Raw genomic sequence first — 20,626 nt, forward strand, 5'->3', positions numbered from 1 at the left:
GAGAATTCACAATTATATAATCTATAATTTTTAAAGCTGTAGGCTTGTCTTTAAGATCAAATCTGATAATTCTTGTAAAGACTTTGGGAGGGGCAGGGGGAAGCTTCATCTCCCACGTGATTAGATTTGACCTGAAAGATTCTCATTCTGTACAAGCAGGAGGGGAAGAACCACGCAGGTATCTAGCTTACGCAGTGCCTTGAGACTAATGTTTTTTATGTGGTGAAGGTAGGAACAAATCTAAAATCTGGAGAAATACTTTCTTCCTCTAGGCACTGTGGGATACCACAAGCTAAAGATACAGATCTACAATATTAAAGTTTTCTTGGAGATTCCTGTAATATTGGAGAAGAGCAAGGAATAACGTGTGCTTTACACATGTGCTATCTTTCAAATATCGAAAGCTAGCATTATCTTAATTAGCTAGAACAAATACCTTTTTGTTGAAATGGGGAACTGGGCTTTTCTATATAGAGCTATGCATACCCAAAGAGTAGGCATCTCTTTAACTATCTGCCGATTTCTTAAGGCTGAATTGGATTTTTACAATAAAATTCCTTAAATATGAACCAGAGCATTGAAACAGTCTCTACAGTAGCAATGGAAGCTTTAGGCTTGAATAAAATATCTAAAATGTATTGATTCTTGCATACAATATTGCAATTAAACAGAAATCCATATTCACACATGCTACAGGTTTGTGCAATAAACTTAATTAAGTTTTGTGATGTAAAAACATTTTTTTATTACATGTGTACATTTTCCTATTCAATTTCACTGGTTTAGGGTGGATTATGGTAAGGATGGGATTCTTTCGTACTTTGGAGTCCATGGCTACTACTGTTTCCTACTTTTGAGTCCATAAAACTCAAACTTTGATAATTTTCTTTCTTTTGGCTATAACAGTTATGAAACTGGGATTTTTACTGCTGTAGAAACAGTTACTTGGGGAAAGAAAAAAGAAATAGCTTGTCACTTCTTGTTGTTACAATTACTTGCACTCTTTTTCCCTAAGGTTTCTTTCCTTCTTGCTGTCTGAGCCAGGACATTGGGTTAGATGGATCGTTGGCATGACACAGTTTTTATTTTACCATCTAACTGTGGAGCTGGAATTCTAGTGGTTTCTAATTCTTGAAAAGTGCTGGTTAAAAGATTCTGTCACTGATTTAATAGGAAGATGTGAGCAGCAAATTTGTGTAGCATGAATTTTATTTTATTTTATTTTGTATTTGAGTGCTGTAGAGTAGTTAGTTCGGGGAAGTGCAAGCTGGACTTGAGTAATGTTTTGCATCCACGGTAGAATTACCAGTAATGAATTGGATGATTATTGTTTAACTTCTTTGCATCATATGTCAAGATTTCTTCCCTGCTTTGGCACCTAGTCCTTATTGGCTGTTAACTCTTTGCTTTCAACAAGGCTATGATTTCTTTACTTCAGCCTACGTTTTTTTTTTCAAAGACTCTGTCTGTGTGTTTTAGGAAGATGGGAAGTAGAAGAGCTGAAAGAAAACACAGTGCCTGGAGACAGAGGATTAGTGTTAAAATCGGTGGCAAAGCATCATGCAATATCAGCTATGCTAACAAAAGCATTTATTTTTGATAATAAACCTTTGATTGTTCAGTAAGTAATCCCTCAGATTTTTTACTTACTATTTATTATTACTAAAATCTTTAAGTCGGGAAAGTAATGTGAATCCCTGTAGAAAAATACTGACTTCCACATAGCGTTGACCTATCATATCCAGAGTTATCAAAACTGTAAGTATGAATGATTTAATAATCAAGTAAGATTGTAGTACGAGTGTTAAAAAGTGATATTTAAACTCTTGTGAAATATTTTTGGACAGAAATGTGGTATTTTACAAGATTGCTGAAAAAGCTAATTAATTTTCAGTCTTACTCTAAAAGAGCTAAATCGTATGTAGTTTGAGTACAGTGTTTTTCCACTTACAGAATACTTCTGTATAGCTTCGTAAAACCAACTTGAATCTTGAATGTACTATAGCAACATTAGTGATGAGGTGCACTGTGGCAATTTGGCTACTTTTCTCTGATATTCAGATTTGCTTTGTTGTACTTAACAGACATATCCAGATAAATCCTCTGGCTGAATTCAGCCTGTCATATGGGCAGTTTCAGAGACAGCACAAACTTTTTAGAACTCTTGGCCGTTTGTGCTTCACTTTGATGTTTGCACGTTGGTCGATACCACCTTGAAACTTTTCTTACTGGCGATACCAACTGTAGCAATTGCTACCATGGAGTTTTTTGACTGACATCACTGCTATATTAGCTTGTGTGGAAATCAAAACCTTTTTGGTCATGTACAAGTGTTTTGACAGTAGTGACTAATACACAGCCGTAATGTAGTCATAATTAGAACTGCAGATAAAACTTAATTTGTATTTGTCTGATACTCGGAATGTTTTTTTTAACTTGTTCTTTGTCCAGATATGAAGTGAATTTTCAAGAAGGCATTGACTGTGGTGGTGCATATATTAAACTTCTCTCTAGTAGTGATGACTTAAATCTGGTATGTCCTCTTACTTAACTATTGCTATTGGTTGTTCATTTGAGGAACGCATAATTGTTCATGTGAAATGTCAATAAGCAATTAATTCCTAATGCATCCTAAATTCTTAAAATATTCCTAAATGTTTAAACAGAAGATTGGGCAAGAGAATAATATGCATATAGTTGATTATATATACACAAAACCTTTGGAGTTATTCTTCTTATAATTTCCATTTATTTTAATAAAACTTATAGGTAGTCCAAAACTTAAAGTAAACTACTAAGATCTGTATTGACACAAGAAATCTCCAAATAGGAATTTCAGAAGGTTAAAATGACCAGTTTGCTGTGATAAATATACTCCTCTTAGCTCTGCACGAGTAATGTCCTATATCCAGGACAAAGGACTCTTGTATCTGTTTAGTCTGACGTTCCGCAATAATAGAAGCCATAGAATCTCAATGTCTAACTTGTGGAACACGGTTGGGTTTTCTTACTACATGGCATCTTAGAAAGGGCTGTGACTTGGATTTAAAAACTGAAAGTGTTGGAGAATCTCTGTTCCCAGGAAAAGGTCTGAATGATCAAGTGTGGAAAAAAAAGTGCCTTAGTATATTGGACCATTTTGTAGATTGTTTCTCAATATGTTGATGTAAGCTTGTCTGCAAAACTCTTTATTACTATGCCAATGCAATCAGGTATTTCTTGCTTAAAATCCTGTTCTGGCACATGAACTGGTTGTTGCCACTTTTAGTATTTCTGCCAGTACGCTGGGGTGTAGATATAAGCTGTCTAGCCTCTGAGGGAGGTTATTTTAGCAACTTTTTTTTCCTCTATGTTAACAACTGGCAGTGAATTGTGGCCTAGGATCTTGTGCAATTCAAATGTTGTGAAGGGATAAGTGTACTTAAAATTCTGACGTAGGTTGCTGTGGCCACTTAAAGGCTGACTGCTCTAACCGCTGCAGGTTTGTGGCTAATTGGTGTTGTTGAGCCCACATTCAGTAGTATAGTGACAGAAGTTTGCAAGACAATCACAGTTACAACCTGTATAGGCTATAGAATTTGTTGGGTTTGAGATGCATTAGGCTATACTATTTGTTCACCAAGACTTGGTAAGCTAGAAAGGCAAGCTCAGGGAAAAAACAGTAGGGAACAGTCTGGAAAAAAGCTTTAATAAGAGTATGGGCAGAATTCATCATTTCCTCTCTGTGTAAGATTTTTCATCTGTGCTTTTATCCCTGAGAGGTTTGTGCTTACTGCTGCCTCTGTGACCCATGAGGCCATAACCTCGACTTTCAAGTACTGAGGAGAACAGAGGTGAAGTGTGATGCCCGCTGTATGTGCAAAATGAAGAGGAGATTGCTCAGGACAGGCTCAAGCCATTGCTTGACCTGACCTGCAAACCAGTGGTCAGGAAGAGTCACTTAACAGTGGGACTCTTAATGAGATACAAGGATAATACGTACCTCTGAAAGAGGCAACACACATAAGTTGCTTGTAAGCATTTTTAAGCTGTATTAATAAAAGTTTTAGTGCAACTTCTAATGCTCTTCTTTTTTTCCTAAAGTTTATATGCCAGCGTGTGTTCTATGCTCAAGTAACCTGAGTACCAATAGATAAGTAGTAAAAGTACAGACCGCAGGAAAGGACGTAGAGGCATGGCATCTTTCACAATGGAAAAATGTGTAAATGATAGTAAAACTGAAAAGTTTTCACATTTTAAAAGAAGGCTTGAGACCTAGATACTCAGCTCAATTACACGTGAAACTGTAATTCTCCAGTATTTGTTACCTTATTAGAAGGTAAAGCAGAAGATGGCAAATGCAAAATCTGCCTGGTTATGGCCTGGCTCACAGCTCATTCTGTACTGTTTTTGGAGTTTCACTGTGTGTGATGAGGTGACTTAAAAGAGTCAATGTTCTCTCTGTCTTGTTTTTTAACTTTAAAATTGGACATGTCTCAATGCTGTATATATACTTATTGCTATTAGAATAGTCAGTTAATTATCGTTAATTCTTAGCAGTGACATTTTCCTAAGACTGTTGAATGTTGTAAAAGGGACCAGACTTAAAATACACGCGCTTGTGTAGTGCATAAAGTGAAGATGTTTTACTTTGCATTCAAAATATTTAAAAATACAGACTCATTTCAAACAATACATTTATGTCAGAATATATATTTCATGAAGAAAACTTCTAGGAATCAAGTGGACTTCTTCCTTCAAGCACTTGCTTATGAATACAAGGCAGCATGTTACTGGATATTCCAAATACAAAAATCGTATAAATAGTTGAAAGATACTGACATATCTCAAGAGTTTACTGCAACATACTCTGAAGAAGAGGAACAATATTTGGTATTTTCAGGGTTGTTTGTTATTTAATATGGAGCAAGAAGGCTGATGAAATACAGGGTAATAATATCCTGGGGTTTTTTTATCTTTATTGAAAAATGAAATTGATGTGAAGAACAGTAATTAGTTCCCTTCCATCTTTTAGTGTAACGTTTGTAGAAGGTTATAGGTATTTGGGTGTTTTGATTTGTGACAGGCTTTTCCACTTAACATAAAGGTAAGGTCTAAACAAATATATTCATCTTCCCTTGAAGAGGCTTATGTGATCTCTATGGTTAGGCCATTCCCTGAGAACAGAGAGCACTCAGCAACTCAAGAGCACTGTTCAGTTCCTTTCGTCACTTACCCTAGCAGTTTTCAGTTGCTTTTTAGAAAAAGGTAACTATGCTGTATGCCACAGCACCCAGAAAAGAAGTACCCAAAATGACTTTGTGAAATGTACAGCATAACACATGCTCAGCTTTCTTGCTTCTACAGGAATACTTTTTTGACAAAACACCTTATACTATTATGTTTGGACCAGATAAATGTGGAGAAGATTACAAACTGCACTTTATCTTCAGACATAAGAATCCTAAAACTGGAGAATATGATGAAAAACATGCAAAACGTCCTGATGTAGACCTAAAAAAATTCTATTTGGACAAGAAGACGCATCTATATACTCTTGGTATTGTTAAATTTTTATAAGTTTAAATTGGAAAGGAGTCTGCTTTTATGTTTGTAATAGTCCATTAATTCTGAGAGGTGGTTGCTTAATGATTCGGGCTTAAATGATTTAAGGCCAGCTCTTAAATGATCTAATGACTGAGCTTAATTGCAGGACATAAAAGTGGCTTTGAAATGTTGCTGTTTAATAATAAATTACTGAAAAAAACGTATCAGCCCTGGCCAGCCTTTAACATGAGGAATTGATTAATACTTTCAGTACTTACCATGATAAAAATACTTGTTAAGGAAGGTACTAAAAAAAACCCACAACTGCCCAGTATTCTAGGAAGGCATCAGAGTTCACAGGAATTCAGTTAAATCTGCAGCGTGCCGCACACAACTCTCCTCCACATGTGAAGAGTTCTCAGTAACCCCTGCACGTGCAGCATGAACGGATGTGTTACCACATCCTCTGAAGATGAATGAATATGGGCTGGTTTTCATTCATGTGACATCTCTTTACGTACCAGTGAACGGTATAGCAGAGATGAAAGTTTAATGTCTGTGTTCTTTTCCCCCCTTTTTCTAATTCCTGGTGAAGAATAAATAATCAGAGAAGAACCGGGTAATCTGTGGCATACTGCAAATCCAGCAAAGTTGACTGCGCTTTTGAACTTCCATTGAATAATAATGGAAGGCACGTGCAACTGCTGTGCCATGGGCAAACTTAACTGTTCTTTAAAATAAATTACAGTAGTGTGCCATAGCAAACTTGCACTTTTAGATAATTGGCGTAAGTGAAACAAAAAACTATTCTTGTGGTAAAGGAATGTATGTGTTTCTGTGTTTGAGCTGTTCATTAGAAATTATGATTAAAGATATTTAAGCTCAGATTGCATTTATTCTGTTTGTAACTGTTCAAATAGACTCCGTACAGCTGTGTGATTCTAATGTATTATGTGACTGATAACATAAGTTTAAAAATCAGTTCTTTGTATTGCATTTAAAGTGATATTGGGGATTTAAATTTTGCATTTATGGATATTTTAATACTGTTGAAGACTTAGGCTGCAAGGGCTTCATTAGATATTATCAAACTGTCAGTGTAAGACTGTTACTCTGGTTTTCATCACTTTTTTTTTATAAAAGTGGAATAGTATTTATATTGAATTAATAGTCTTTGTGTTGAGTGGACATTTGAATATACTTGTTAAGCACTTATAAATGTGCTTATTGGTTATTACAAATGGATCTGGATACAATGTCTGTTACCAAGTCTGACAGTGCTCAGTTCTTTGCCCCTGGCTTCTCAATTACTCACACTTGCTAAAATACTTAAACATTTGAAGATAATTTCCTGTGTTCTTAGTCTGGCATTTGAGGGAAATGGCTGTCAGGTTTCAATCAGAGAAAATATTGCTTTGATGATCCTTCAGCTGTGTTACTGACACAGTTCTTGTGTTTCTGTGCTTTCAGGTGTGAAACTGTAGTTTGGTAGCAGAGATGCCTTTTGGGGCAGAGGTTTGTCTTTTATTGCCTGTGTTTTAGAATAAATAAATAAAGCAGAATTTTGACCAAGTGCTAGGTTTATGAAAAAATCTCTTACGCTGTGCTTGGATGTGATTCAGCACTTGAATTTGCTAGAGGTTTCATTTTGGGGGGCCCAATACTGGTCATATATCTCCACAGTAGCAACTTTAAAGTTTTGTGTCCAGATCCAGTACCTGGGTGGGGAGTCTGTCTCCTGCTCTGCTAGTGAGGATCCTCTTTGCTGTTATTTGTCTAAGTCTGTGATTATTATATAGATTTTGGTTAAAGATATTTGTAACATTAATGTTTTCCGTATTTCCTTAATACAAATTTCTTCAATTTAGTGCTAAAACCAGATGATACATTTGAAATGTTAATTGACCAATCGGTTGTCAGTAGAGGAAGTCTTCTTGAGGATATGGTTCCTCCAGTAAACCCTCCCAAAGAAATAGAGGATCCTAGTGAGAAGAAGCCTGAAGATTGGGATGAGAGACCAAAAATATCTGATCCAAATGCTGTTAAACCAGATGACTGGTAAGGAGAACATTTTTATCTGTACGATGCCTTTTAAGTGCAGGTTATTAATTTGAAAGATTTAACTGGTTTTATTTTGGTTTTTTGGTAATGACAATTGGGATATGTTTCACTACTAAAAGTGCTAAAGTTTGTAAACATAATTGAGGTGGGTACAAGGATCTGGTCATCTTCTAAGGAAAGAAATAATAGTACTTTTTGATTATTTTTTTTTTTTTTTACCCTTCATGGTTGCAATTAATAACTAACATTACTGTACCTGAAAGATGAGGAAAAAAGTTTTGTGTTTAGTTTGGTTTTTTTTTTCCCCACCATATCGTGTTAATTTATATTCAATGATTTCTACTTCCTTCTGTGTGAACTGCTGTTCATACTGCGATTCTAGAAGAGGAAGGAAAAACTTAATGGGAAGACCTGACTGACACCTGCCAGTTGATGGCAGCAATTTCTGGGCTAAGTAGTACTTTGAAACAATGTAAATATCATAGAATCATAGAATTGTTAGGGTTGGAAGGGACCTTAAAGATCATCTAGTTCCAATCCCCCTGCCTTGGGCAGGGACACCTCCCACTAGACCGGGTTGCTCAAAGCCCCTTCCAGCCTGGCCTTGAACACCTCCAGGGATGGGGCATGCACAGCCTCTCTGGGCAACCTGTTCCAGTGCCTCACCACCCTCATGGTGAAGAACTTCTTCCTAACGTCCAGTCTGAATCAACCCATCTCTAGTTTTAATCCATTCCCTCTGGTCCTACCATTACCTGACCTCCTAAAAAGTCCCTCCCCAGCTTTCTTGTAGGCCCCCTTAAGATACTGGTAGGCCGCTGTAAGGTCTCCCTGGAGCCTTCTTTTCTCCAGACTGAACAACCCCAACTCTCTCAGTCTGTCCTCATAGGAGAGGTGCTCCAGCCCTCTGGTCATCCTCGTGGCCCTTCTCTGGACACGTTCCAGCACGTTGATATCTTTCTTGTAGTAGGGGCTCCAGAACTGGACGCAGTACTCCAGGTGGGGTCTCACGAGGGTGGAGTAGAGGGGGAGGATCACCTCCCTCGATCTGCTGGCCACACTTCTCCTCATGCAGCCCAGGATACGGTTGGCTTTCTGGGCTGCTAGTGCACACTGACGGCTCATGTTGAGCCTCCCGTCCACCAGCACCCCCAGGTCCTTTTCTTCAGGGCTGCTCTCAAGCCAGTCACTGCCCAGCCTATGTCGGTGCTTGGGATTGCCCCGACCCAGATGGAGGACCTTGCACTTGGTCTTGTTGAGCTTCATGAGGTAGGCATGGGCCCACCTCTCCAGCCTGTCAAGGTCCCTCTGGATGGCATCCCTTCCCTCCAGCGTGTCAGCCGCCCCACACAACTTGGTGTCGTCAGCAAACTTGCTGAGGCTGCACTCTATGCCACTGTCCATGTCGCTGACGAAGGTGTTAAACCAGAGCGGTCCCAGTACTGATCCTTGAGGGACTCCACTTGTCACTGGCCTCCACTTGGACATGGACTCATTGACAGCCACTCTTTGGGTGCGGCCGTCAAGCCAGTTCTTTATCCACTGAATTGTCCATCCATCAAACCCATATTTTATCAGCTTGGAGACCAGGATGTCGTGCAGGACAGTGTCAAAGGCTTTGCTCAGGTCCAGGTGAATGACATCAGTTGCTCTCCCCTTGTCTATTGGTGTTGTGACCTTCTCATAGAAGGCCACCAGGTTTGTCAGGCCCAATTTGCTCTTGGTGAAGCTGTGTTGATTGTACCCAGTCACCTCTTCGTTATTCTTCTGCCTCAGCAGTGCCTCCAGGAGGATCTGCTCCATAATCTTACCGGGCACGGAGGGGAGACTGACTGGCCTATAGTTCCCTGGTTCCTCCTTCTTTCCCTTTTTGAAAATGGGGATGATGATTCCCCTTTTCCAGTGAGTGGGGACTTCACCAGACTGCCATGACTTCTGGAATACATAATTCAGATATTTATAAACAGATAATTGGATGTCTGATTCTCATGATCGGTGTGTCTAATTGTGTTGTACCTTTGAAAATCATCCCTTTCTTGCCAGTTACAGTCCTCTGAACAGAACATTGGTTCAATGTCAGGCTGATGTATTTTTCTAACATAAGTCTCTAATTGAAGGGACGAAGATGAGCCTTCCAAAATAGAAGATCCTGATGCTGTTAAGCCTGAGGGATGGCTTGATGATGAACCACAGTATGTTCCAGACCCTAATGCAAAAAAACCAAAGGACTGGTAAGAACTTGATCAAGTGCAGATTGTTAACATGTCTTGTAGATAAACTTGCCTATTCTCCGTGGCAAATTATGAGTTGTGGATCAGAAGTCAATCCAAATCTCATTGCCTTTTGAGGTAGTAAGTTGGAATGTGTAAGGTATGGCCAAATACTTGTTGGGTTAGGGGTTGCTTTTAGAAGAACATGAACATGTCAATTGCCTTTTGTTTTCTGAAGGTATAAAAAAAAATATGAAAGACCCCTTTGAAAATGAATTTGCTACAGTGTTAAACCATGGAACAATTCAAGTTGATAATTTGAAATCATCATATAACAGCCTCAAAGCGATCTCTAAGCATCTTATGGAGGAGTGTTTCAAGCTGTCTGCAGATGCAGGAATACAGTTGCTGTGGTAGTTATGAACGTGTGGCCTTTAAAAAAAGTAAAATGTAGCATTCCTTGAAAAAAAAAAAAAAAAAAGTGTTTATACTGTTGGCTAAAGTTTTGTGAGTGGGTCAAAATTCTGAGGTTGTTACAGCAAAATGTGTGTGGACCCTAACTTCAGACTGACAGCTAGCGTTCAGACCAGTCGGGTCTCAAATTGGTTGTTTGTAATTTTAATAATATTTTTTTCTGTAGGGATGAAGAAATGGATGGGGAGTGGGAAGCCCCTCAGATCCCTAATCCAAAGTGTGAGACTGCACCTGGTTGTGGACACTGGGTGCGTCCCATGAAGAATAACCCAAAATATAAAGGAAAATGGAAAGCACCTATGATAGATAATCCTAACTATCAGGTAATAGCAATATTGTAGGTCATTGTTAAAAGGTACAGACTTCAACAGAGCAGGCAAATCCAAGTAGTAGATTTATCTAGGGTTTTTTCAAGTATATTTATATTTTAGAATGAGTCTGAGTACCCACACTAAACATTTTGAGCTTTTTTTGTATTTAATTTGCTTTTTTTTTTCTTTATACTGGAAAATAGGCCTCCTGTATTAAAAAGATTTCTCTGTTGAAAGTTGCTTTTTGCAACGACTTACACTGGTATTACTTATTTAATATGGTCTGTAGAATTGTATTCTGAATTACGTTATCATTTAATGAAATATTTCTCTTTTTGTTGGGGGTTTAAGTGTGGGTTTTCTAAATGAACAAATTTTTTTATACCTATATATATACACACACACACGCACTGGAAGGGACTGTGTGGATCACAGGATGTAGTTCCCCTGCAGTCTTAGGCCACCAGGCAATAGATGTTTATCTCAGAAGATTCCATCACTGGCCACAAAATATTGACCAGTGCCCTCACAAAAATGTGTATGCTATATTGATGAACAAAAGCCAGAAATATATATTACATAAGGAGAGAATAGAGTAAGAAGTAATACCAATGTCTTATTTTCCTGCAGCATTAGGAAATTTGTTTCCTAGACTTACTCTAGGAAGTTTACAGAGACTGTGCTTGGAATCACCAGTATCAGGAAGACCGGAGATGCTTTGTACAGTCAGTTGTTACTGTAACCCTGTATGAACAAAAAGAAAAATTTTAAGAGGTCTGCCCAAGCCAGAAAACCGAGACCCATCTGCCAAAATTCTGTAGGCTATTTCCAATTCCGTTTTTATGCAGGTTAAACTCTACTGCTTGTCTTTTTAAATAATGCATTTAAAATATTTGGGAAGTTCTAATTATTTTAAAATTTGTTTCACAGTTGTTGGTTTCTTTTTTTTTAGTAAGGTGTAGATAATGTGATTACATTTTTGTTCGTTAAAAGGGAATCTGGAGCCCTCGGAAAATACCAAACCCAGACTATTTTGAAGATCTTCACCCATTTGAGATGACCACTGTCAGTGCTATTGGTTTAGAACTCTGGTCTATGACGTCCGATATCTACTTTGATAACTTCATTATATGTTCAGAAAAAGAAGTAGCAGATCGATGGGCAGCAGATGGCTGGGGCTTGAAGAAATTAGTAGCAAGTGCTAATGAGGTACAAACTTTACCGTGTTCTTGATAGCCACAAGTAGTGAAGATGATGTGCTGTTGGAAGCATTTTCTGTCAGAATATTAATTTGTCTGCAATTAATAATCTTGTTGAATAACTATGATAGGTTTCTTTATTGTAGTTTTGGCTTTTTACCTTTCCAGATCAAGATCCTCTTGAAATTAAAAGGGCACAACATTTTACTTAAACACCTAGCAAGAAATTGGCTTCACTGTAGTTAATGAATCTTCTGCTGTTCACAGTAATACTAGCAATTCAGTACCTGTCCGCACATGGAAGCTGTTATTTACACTCAAAGACCTCCCTTACTTTATTTTCTTTTCACTTGTGTCTAACTCATTATATATGTTCTTTAGATGTTTCCCTCCCATGAAGAATGGATAAGTAGTCCTGTGTGTTTTCTGTTTAATAATTTTCAGCCTTTGGCTGCTTAGATGTATATTATGCAGCTCTTAAAATAGCACGCGTATGTTTATGGAGCTGCATCTGTTCTTCTGTTTCTGTGTGTGCATCTGCATTTTGTCTGTATACTGCATTTGCCCAGCTGCCATGTTTTTTTCTCGTTCTCTTTCCTGTCCTGTGCGATGAACTTGTCCTGACATACGAGGTCATGAGCCCCTCTAGTGGCTGCCTTTACTGACTACAGTTTCTTTCTAAAAGTCCTGTACTTTCTTTTGAGTGGCAAGCGCAGGGCTGCAATTGTGGGGAAAGAAACGATGGGTTGGTGGCAAATGTGGCCCATTCCTGACAGCTGCTGTTTGTCATAGGATGAGCAAGTAGCAACAGCATATCTGCCCATACAATTAGGAAAGCTACCTCCTTCTAAAACCTTGCCCTCTTCTGAAATGTTTAGTTTTATGTCTGGATCTACATCTTTAACTGTACACACAATAGCAAAAAATACTCCCTTGAGACCCCTCACTCCACTCTGCCTCTCAAACTTACTACTTTAGTTGCTGGTGTGCTGTTTCCAGAGGTCTGACTGGACCAGGCACTTGCCTACCTACTTCTACTGTTTAAGTCAGAATTGGTCTGGGAGGACAGCTTACTCCCTGAATAATTGTCTGTCAAAGGAGAGAAGATGGTAGTACAGATGGGGCAAGACATTGCTCTTCAGAAGGCTGGCTGCTGCTCTGAGGTTCTTGATGAGCTCTGAGAAGCTTTCAGCTGAGCTAGCGCGGCACGGAGGAAAAATACAGTAGCTGGGAAGGTGTCCTGGTTTGGGGTAGAACAAAACCAACTTTCTTTTCAGTCATTTTACTTTTCTGTTAAGTCTCTTCTGACTGACGGTACTCTCTGAAATTAATTATATGTTTTTCAGACACTGTCTGCTTCTGGCAGTGATAATGTCTGATGCTTATAGTTAATGCCAAGGAATGGTATGCAGAGAGGCTCTTGCTTATGCTTCTTGCTCTGACAGCCAAGGTCAGCTCACTTTGCTGTGTACCAAGTTGGAGGGTCAGAAGTAGAAGAGTGTAGAGGGCTTGCACCTGTGGGGAGGAGCAGACAGGGCAGGTGACCCAAACTTGGCCAACAGGGTATTCCATCCCATCTGCCTCCTGCTCAGTATAAAAGCTGAGGGATCAAAGGGGTCAGCCTCTCTCTTCAGTGGCCGGCATCCGAGGAGGCCTCTGTCTGTCTGCCTTTGGTCCCAATCCCTGCGTTTCTGACTCCAGTTCCCATCTGCTGCTGAGCCCAGTCCCTGTGCTGGCCAGTGGTGTGATTCCCGTCATCCTGGGAGCTCGATGTTGGTTTTGTATATATTTGTACGTATTTCATTATCTTCTTATTAATATTACTGTCTTTTTATTGTTAATACTTCATTAAAGCTGGTTTAGTTGGTTCTTTTCAACCCATAAGTCTCTCCCTTATTCTCTCTCCCTTCCCTTTCTGGGAAGGGAGAGGGGTTGATAGGAAAAAATGTGTCTTTTGTTTAGTATACAGACCAGCCTAATCTTGACAGAAGGGTGTAAAATGTGAGGTTGCCAAGACTCCAAATGTCACTTTACAACTTTACGCTTTTAGTGGCCAGTCTAGTATGTTTGGAATAACAGGCTTGTTCCTTCTTACTTAGTCCTTGCTATTTATTTGCAATCTGTCAAGTTGCTACTTTATTTGTATTGAAATCCAATATTGTTTCAGTCATTAAAAAGCAAAAGTAAAGAAGGGGTTTCTTTGGGCAACATAAAGCTTAATGTATATATACAGTATAGTTTATAAACCTAATGATGTGTTGAGAGGGATGTAAATGCAAAATCTCTCTTTTTTTTTTTTTTTTTTTTTTTAATGTAGCCCGGTATGTTTAGTCAACTGGTGACTGCTGCAGAAGACCACCCATGGCTCTGGGTTCTTTACATCTTGACTTTAGCTCTGCCTGTTGGTCTAGGTGTGTTGTTCTGCTGGCCAGCAAAGGTTAGAGAAATTTCCTATATTTTTATTTGGTTTTATTCTTAATACTTTATTTGAAAACTCTTAATATCTGTGCAACGATACGCACATTTAATGTACCATTGATATTACTTTGCTTGCAGTGGCTGTTGTTTTTAATTCTTAATTTGAGTTTAAATGTAAATTGATTTTTAATTTGTTGTAGAAAACAGATGAAGATATTGACTTCAAAAAAACTGATATATCTAAGCCAATTACGAAGGGAGAACTAAAACAAGAGAGAGAAGAGTTAGATGATGATGAAATAGAATTAGAAGAAGAAAAAGAAAATGAAGATACTGTTGAAGATGGTAAGATGAGCAGGCCAGCTTGCAGTTTGATTAAACATAAAGACCTAAATAGGACTAGTTCATGGATTGCATTACCAATAATTACAACCAGTTACCTTAGAATATGCAAAACCTGCCTTGCTCTGAGTCTTTTTTTCTTTGACAACCTCCAGCGCCTGGCATTCCATGGATATTAGCTCTTCGATAAGTACAAGCAGAAAGTAAGGCTTTCCTCAGTATTTTTTCACTTCCAAGAAATTAACGTGCTTCTGACACCCTTTTTATGTTTGTAGACAGTGATGCATATTTTCTCCCTTCTAAATATTCCATATATTGAACACATTTGAATGGTTTAGATGCACGTACCTGAAGTGGTTAAAGTCACATTGTTGTCTCTAATATGTGGCTGGAATAGCTTTAGGTCTTTAACATAAGTCTTTCTGCTTACTTCTCTGTGGGGGGGTTGTACTTTGAACTATGCTGTTGGTCACTGATTTTAATAATTCCTGTTAAAGCCTGAAAATACAGTATACTTGAAATACTGAAGCCTGCTGCTTCCTTTGTGTTGCTCTCTAGCAATGCACTGCATGCCTGCACAGGTCTGTCCTGCTGCCCCAAGGCAGGAATCAATGGTTCTGTAGGTTGAGCTATACTTCGGCATCCCAGGATAAAATCATCTCGTGTTACTGTGTCAAAGATTACTAGTACTATTCAAGTATGGCTTTGTTCTGTTAGCATTTTCCTGAGTCTATAGTAATGAACAAAAAGCAAACCTCCTAACTTAGAGTGCATATCTTGACTTCCACGAGAAAATCCTTAGCCTCAGACCTCTGCAAGATTCTGCCTCTTAGTTTGCCCTTCCTTGGTAGGAACAAAGTGACTGGCAAGGAAAGTTAGAAACCTAGCAGACATTCATGGGGTGTGTGTTTTGGGGTGTTTGGGGTTTTTTTCCTTAGTGTTGACATCACTTTGTATTACTGACTGAAACTTTGTGGGGTTTGCCTGTCTCTCCACTGTGTTCCATGAGTGGTGGTGGCTTCTGCCTGTATGACTTAAAAATTTATTCAGCATCAGATGTTCCCATGCTAGTACTTACATAATTGAGTATGTTGTTGGCGTACATATATACCTAAAAGTGGAAATCAAAACAGCTGGGTCTGTGGCCTTCACAAAATATGCCAAATATAGGGAGTTGGTTACCCTAGAAGGGCAACCCATGTGCTGACCAGAGAGCAGCCTAGAATTCGCAATATTTGGTGCAAACACTGCTCTTTAGTACAGTGACATGGCCTCAGTAAGAAAGTAGAAACCGCCTGTGTGTTGCTTAGCCTATAGTTTGTCCAGGGAATTTTGGAAAACAAGAAGGTACTTTTTTTTTTTCCTTCAGGTTTTTTCTTTCTTTTTTTTTTTTTTTTCTCCTCTCCAGTGCCTGAAAGTTCAAAGATCTAACTGACGCCACATCTCATAGAAAGCTTACTGCTATTTGTGAATGTTTTTATCCTAATGTAGTGCAAACTTCGAGTGAGCTGAGGGGAGTACAGTGCTTTTCTGACTAGTTTCCGCATTCCAATAATGCATAAGAAGGGGGTGAGCACAGAGCTGCTTATCCCTCAACCAAAACAGTATGCCAGAAGAATTCCCTGCTGAAAAGAGGAGTTCCCTTGGCATGTAGGTGTCGCCCATGGTGGATGACTGCAATGTTGTAGTTTGCCTAAATTCTGACTTAGCAGATTTGGGATACCCGAGTTGTCGTATTTTGGACTCCGGTCTCAAAATTAATACAGTACGTGGATTTAAAGACTTCCCTAAAGGAAACCAACGTAAGGTTGTCATTTTAGTCGGTCACTTAAAAGTCTGAAGACCACATGTACCGTTGTGAAAAGAAGCTAGGCTGAAGCTGTTAAAATTGGTTATTAAATCCAACAGTGCTCAATTTATACTAATTCATGAGTCTTTTACTCTCTATCACAGAGTTGGTTTTAGAGGTGACTGTAAACAAGCAGTTCATTCTAAGACTGAAATTGGCTTATTTTCCTTACTAGTGTGTCTGGATATAGTACATTTTTAATATAGTCTTGTTTATAAAGTAAAATTAATTTCTTTTGAAGATGATCGTGAAGGTGGTGAAGATATTGATGATGATGAAGAAGAAAATGAAGTTGCAGTTGAAAGTCAAGAAGAAGGTGATAAGTCAAATAAATCTGGTTCAGAAGATGAGGTAGGTTTGGGGGTGTTTTCCTCTATTTTCTCCTTGCCCTTGTCCAACATTGCACTTCTAAGCCCAGTTACCTACAAGAGCTTTTCTTCTGAGTTATAAAACAAATCATGAAGTGGGGATGTGTTTTTATTTGACTTTGACAGCTCAAATGCTCTGTATAGGTTTGTGAAACATGTCTCTTCCTATGTAATTTTGGCTAGAAGGTGATATTTATTGTAAAATACAGATATAGTTTAGAAGTGATCATGCAGGTCTCTAAACATGAAATGTTTTTTTAGGAGTATAACTTTTAACAGTTTATTAAATGATTGCCAGTCTTGAATATTTGGATGCTGCAGTAGATGTCAATCTCTTTTTATGGTGCTACTTAATTGAAGGAACATGTGCTTCTAACTGAATAGCTTTTCAGTAAGACCTAGAAGAACCTTAAGCTTTCAGTTATCTTTTTTTTTAATTACAAAATAAGGTTTTCAGCAAAATGACCATACTGATTTTGAATTCAGCACCTGCAGTTTCATTTTTCTTGTGCAGATTAATCCGGTCACCAGATAATCTATAAGTTGTTTTTCAGAAAATGACATTGTAGAATGGAATTTGTGTGTGCTTTTCTTGCTCATCAACTACTCATTATCCATTCATTGAGAAACTCTGCTATGTCTGAAACACTTTAGATCCACCCACAGTATTTCTGTTGGTCATCTTGTGCTTGTCACTCCCTAAATGAGTCCCTTCGCAGAGTAAGGGAGTTGTTTAATGTAATGTTAACTCCTTTTCATATAAAATTTCTCTAGGAAACTGTACCTTGCATGAGGTTGCATTGTTCCAGCTCTGAAATTCTTCATTAATTACACCTTATTCAATACTTCCTCTTGTTCCTCGAAGAAGTTTATTTTTCCTTGTACATCTAACTAGGAATATAGTATCTGATGAACTCCATTAAATACATATGACTTTCTGTGAAAATAATAACAAGATCCAAATGTGTGTATGCCACTACACAGTATCGCAACAAGGTTATGGCTTGCTCTTCTCTGGGTGTTTTCAGGGTGTAGAAGTTTCTGTCATGGGTTGGCTAGTGACCTACGTGGGAGATGTCATACATACCATGTTCTCACTCAGGTTGTGCCGCATTCTGTGAGCTGGCTCCTTCTGACTGAGGTGCTTACCATTAGACAGTGCAAAGCAATGCGTTGTCTGAGAAGGGCATTCGTGTTGGAAAGGCTTTGCATGTGCCTCTAAGCTAATGGCTTTTACACTGAGAAGAACACATCTGATTTAAGAAGAGTTCGTTCTATTTGTAGCTTTCCAAAGGTGGCATTTAGAATGTTTTAAATGCTTTTTGCTTAAGAAGTGGAAATTGAAATTAGCATGAGATGCACTTTAAGGAAGTTGCTAAATTCATTAAAAAGTCACCGCTTTTAAAACAGTGAATAAATGGCAAAACCAAATTTCTGACATCAGTTTATATGTGCTATACTCTTCCTTCTGAATATAAAAAGGAAAAAGTCTTCTACTCACTTTATTGTTAAATTAATATTATGGGAAAAAAAAAAAACGTCCTATCACTTAAGTGTTGCATTTAGTGATAATATGATTGGGGGGGTCAGGAGGAGGAGTAGTAAAGTAACATGCCAGCCTCAATAATTCAGTTAAAATTGGTTTAAAATTTTAATGCTGGCTTTTTTTTTTTTTTACTTTTTTATCTTTTTCAGATGAAAGAAGCTGATGAAAGCACAGGTTCTGGAGATGGTCCACTGAAATCAGTGCGCAAAAGAAGAGTACGAAAGGACTGAGTTACTTCAAGCTAGTATTTGTAGTTCTAGATAATAGTAACTTTTGGTATCCGCTTCAGTGGGCCTAACAGCGTGCAAGTTCCTGAGATTTGCAGGAAAAAGGGGGACTCATTGCTCTTTAACCTCCTCTTTTAATTCTCTAACCTCTTTTAACCTTCCCAAACTACCTTGATTCCTTTTAAGGAGAAACACTATCTGTGAGGAGTTAGCTGATGTTTCGAATTCAGAATAAAAGTGAAATTACAAATTTGCCAACTGATTTTAAGGTGAAGATTCCTAAGGTTTGAAGATTCCTAGAAATTAGTATTAGTTGGAGATAAGCTTACTCTAAATATTTTTTAAAAACATGAGTAAATTATAATATTTTTGCAGCTCTAGCACGAAATTAACTATTTATACTTTTCAGCTAAAAGAGGATGATAGTAAAGATGTAGCATCTATAGCAGTTCACGTTGCTAAGAGAAAAGGTGGGTTTTTTTCTGTGCGGACCTAAACGCAATAATTGGGTTTGTAAGATGGTTTTAGTGCTAGCAACAATTTTTATTGTAAATTATTTATTTTAGTTGATCTTGTTACATGGGTGGTCACCTGTTCACTTTAGACATTGGTTACAGTAATTTATTTTTAAGAGATACTTTAAAATAGAATACTCATAGAACAAGTGGTAATTGATGTGACTTGTTTTATTTTTGGACGCAGATATCAAATCTGCAGAAGTGATATACAGATGACTTTTTTCAAACTTTTATAGTTCTCATGTTCCAAGCCAGAGTGGTATAACCTCTGTTTATAGAATACTTGCTAAGTGTACATTGCCTCCTAAAGATATTTAATAATTCTTGCTTAACATGAAATTTATTAATATAGATAAGAATTTTTGATGGATTAAGTTTTTTACAGATGTGAGTAACTGGACATTCTCATAATATAGTTTAAATAAACTGCGTATTGTAAAAGAATCTTTGTTTTGTTAAAGTTCAGCTGTATATTAAACGAAACAATAAAACTGCAGTCACCAGAAGCCTCTTGCTGCTTGGCAGCTGCCTATAATACTAGTAGGGTATAAAATGCAGGTAAATGCAGTCATACATTAAAAACAAGTAAAAGTACATTAATTCATAAGGTACTTAACAGATTTCCTTGTGCCTGACAAGATGCTAGTTCACTTAAAAAAGAAATATTTTCACAGCAAATGGAGTCAGCAAAGATTCCACAGAAGTCTGAAATGAATGCTTAATTAACCCTAATGAAGAAGACAGTGTCTTTAAGTGCTTGTGTTGAAGCATTCAAAAGTAATTATATTGGACTTTATTTTGTGTGAACTACGTGGAAAGGCCTCTTTGTTGGTTCTTGGGTTGGTTTCTTTTTTCTTTAAGTTAAATGCAAGTTCCCTCTTCTTTATTTAGGGTCTGCATGCAAAAGGTAAGAAGTGAAGACTCCAGACCCTTCCCCCTGCCTCTGACTTTTCAAGCAACAGATAGAAGTTGTTGCCAATGCAGCATCCTGCTGGTAACAGCTACTGTGAGCTGTCGGGGAGCATTTTGGCATTCTTTTTCAACTAATCCTGTCTGAGTCTGGTAACAGTCCTTTGGAATTGTTGCAGCATTTAGGCGTGGGTTTGGGGGGTGGTTTTTGTTTGTTTGTTTGGGGTTTGTTTGGTTTTTTTTGGTGTGATATAGTTACTTCAGGGACTGGTCACCCCTCAGGGGACGCTAGTCTTCCCTTAGGGCATTGAATTTAAGGTTCCCATAAAGTCTTGATTAATGTCCCATCAACACCTTTGCTTGTACCTCACTTCAGTAAATAAGGAGCCATTTACTATGAGTAAAATGGTCTTGTGAGGCCATGACTCAAGGGTGCTGTTTGCAGGAATACTGACTCTGCAAAGCCCATCTCACTTTAATACTGATTTAATGACTTCGATTACCTGGAACCTGGAGATAGAAGACATCAGTAAGTGTGCGCGTCAGCTTACTTGGACATAGTCTTAATGCTAGTAATTAGGGGAGAAATACCAGAGCTTTGGGGATTTGAGACTCTGCATGGAGAAAGTCAGGCAAAAGGGGAACCCCCTTCCATTGACACTTTGTAA

The 20,626-nt window shown here is 38.1% G+C and overlaps 1 protein-coding gene across 1 annotated transcript in view; it reads left to right on the plus strand.

Annotated features, from left to right (window-relative positions):
* CLGN (calmegin) overlaps nucleotides 1–19,555 on the plus strand; it is a 31,071-nt gene extending 11,516 nt beyond the window's left edge. Inside the window, exons 5-15 of the mRNA XM_074588920.1 lie at nucleotides 1,480–1,621; nucleotides 2,452–2,533; nucleotides 5,347–5,539; nucleotides 7,395–7,584; nucleotides 9,705–9,818; nucleotides 10,438–10,594; nucleotides 11,576–11,791; nucleotides 14,099–14,218; nucleotides 14,400–14,544; nucleotides 16,632–16,741; nucleotides 18,454–19,555. Of these exons, the coding sequence (XP_074445021.1) occupies nucleotides 1,480–1,621; nucleotides 2,452–2,533; nucleotides 5,347–5,539; nucleotides 7,395–7,584; nucleotides 9,705–9,818; nucleotides 10,438–10,594; nucleotides 11,576–11,791; nucleotides 14,099–14,218; nucleotides 14,400–14,544; nucleotides 16,632–16,741; nucleotides 18,454–18,534 (1,550 nt within the window). The 3' untranslated portion in view covers nucleotides 18,535–19,555. The remainder of the gene's footprint in view (nucleotides 1–1,479; nucleotides 1,622–2,451; nucleotides 2,534–5,346; nucleotides 5,540–7,394; nucleotides 7,585–9,704; nucleotides 9,819–10,437; nucleotides 10,595–11,575; nucleotides 11,792–14,098; nucleotides 14,219–14,399; nucleotides 14,545–16,631; nucleotides 16,742–18,453) is intronic.
* The last annotated feature ends 1,071 nt before the right edge of the window (nucleotides 19,556–20,626 follow it).

Source organism: Larus michahellis, chromosome 5, assembly GCF_964199755.1.
Source record: "Larus michahellis chromosome 5, bLarMic1.1, whole genome shotgun sequence".
Lineage (NCBI taxonomy): Eukaryota > Metazoa > Chordata > Aves > Charadriiformes > Laridae > Larus > Larus michahellis.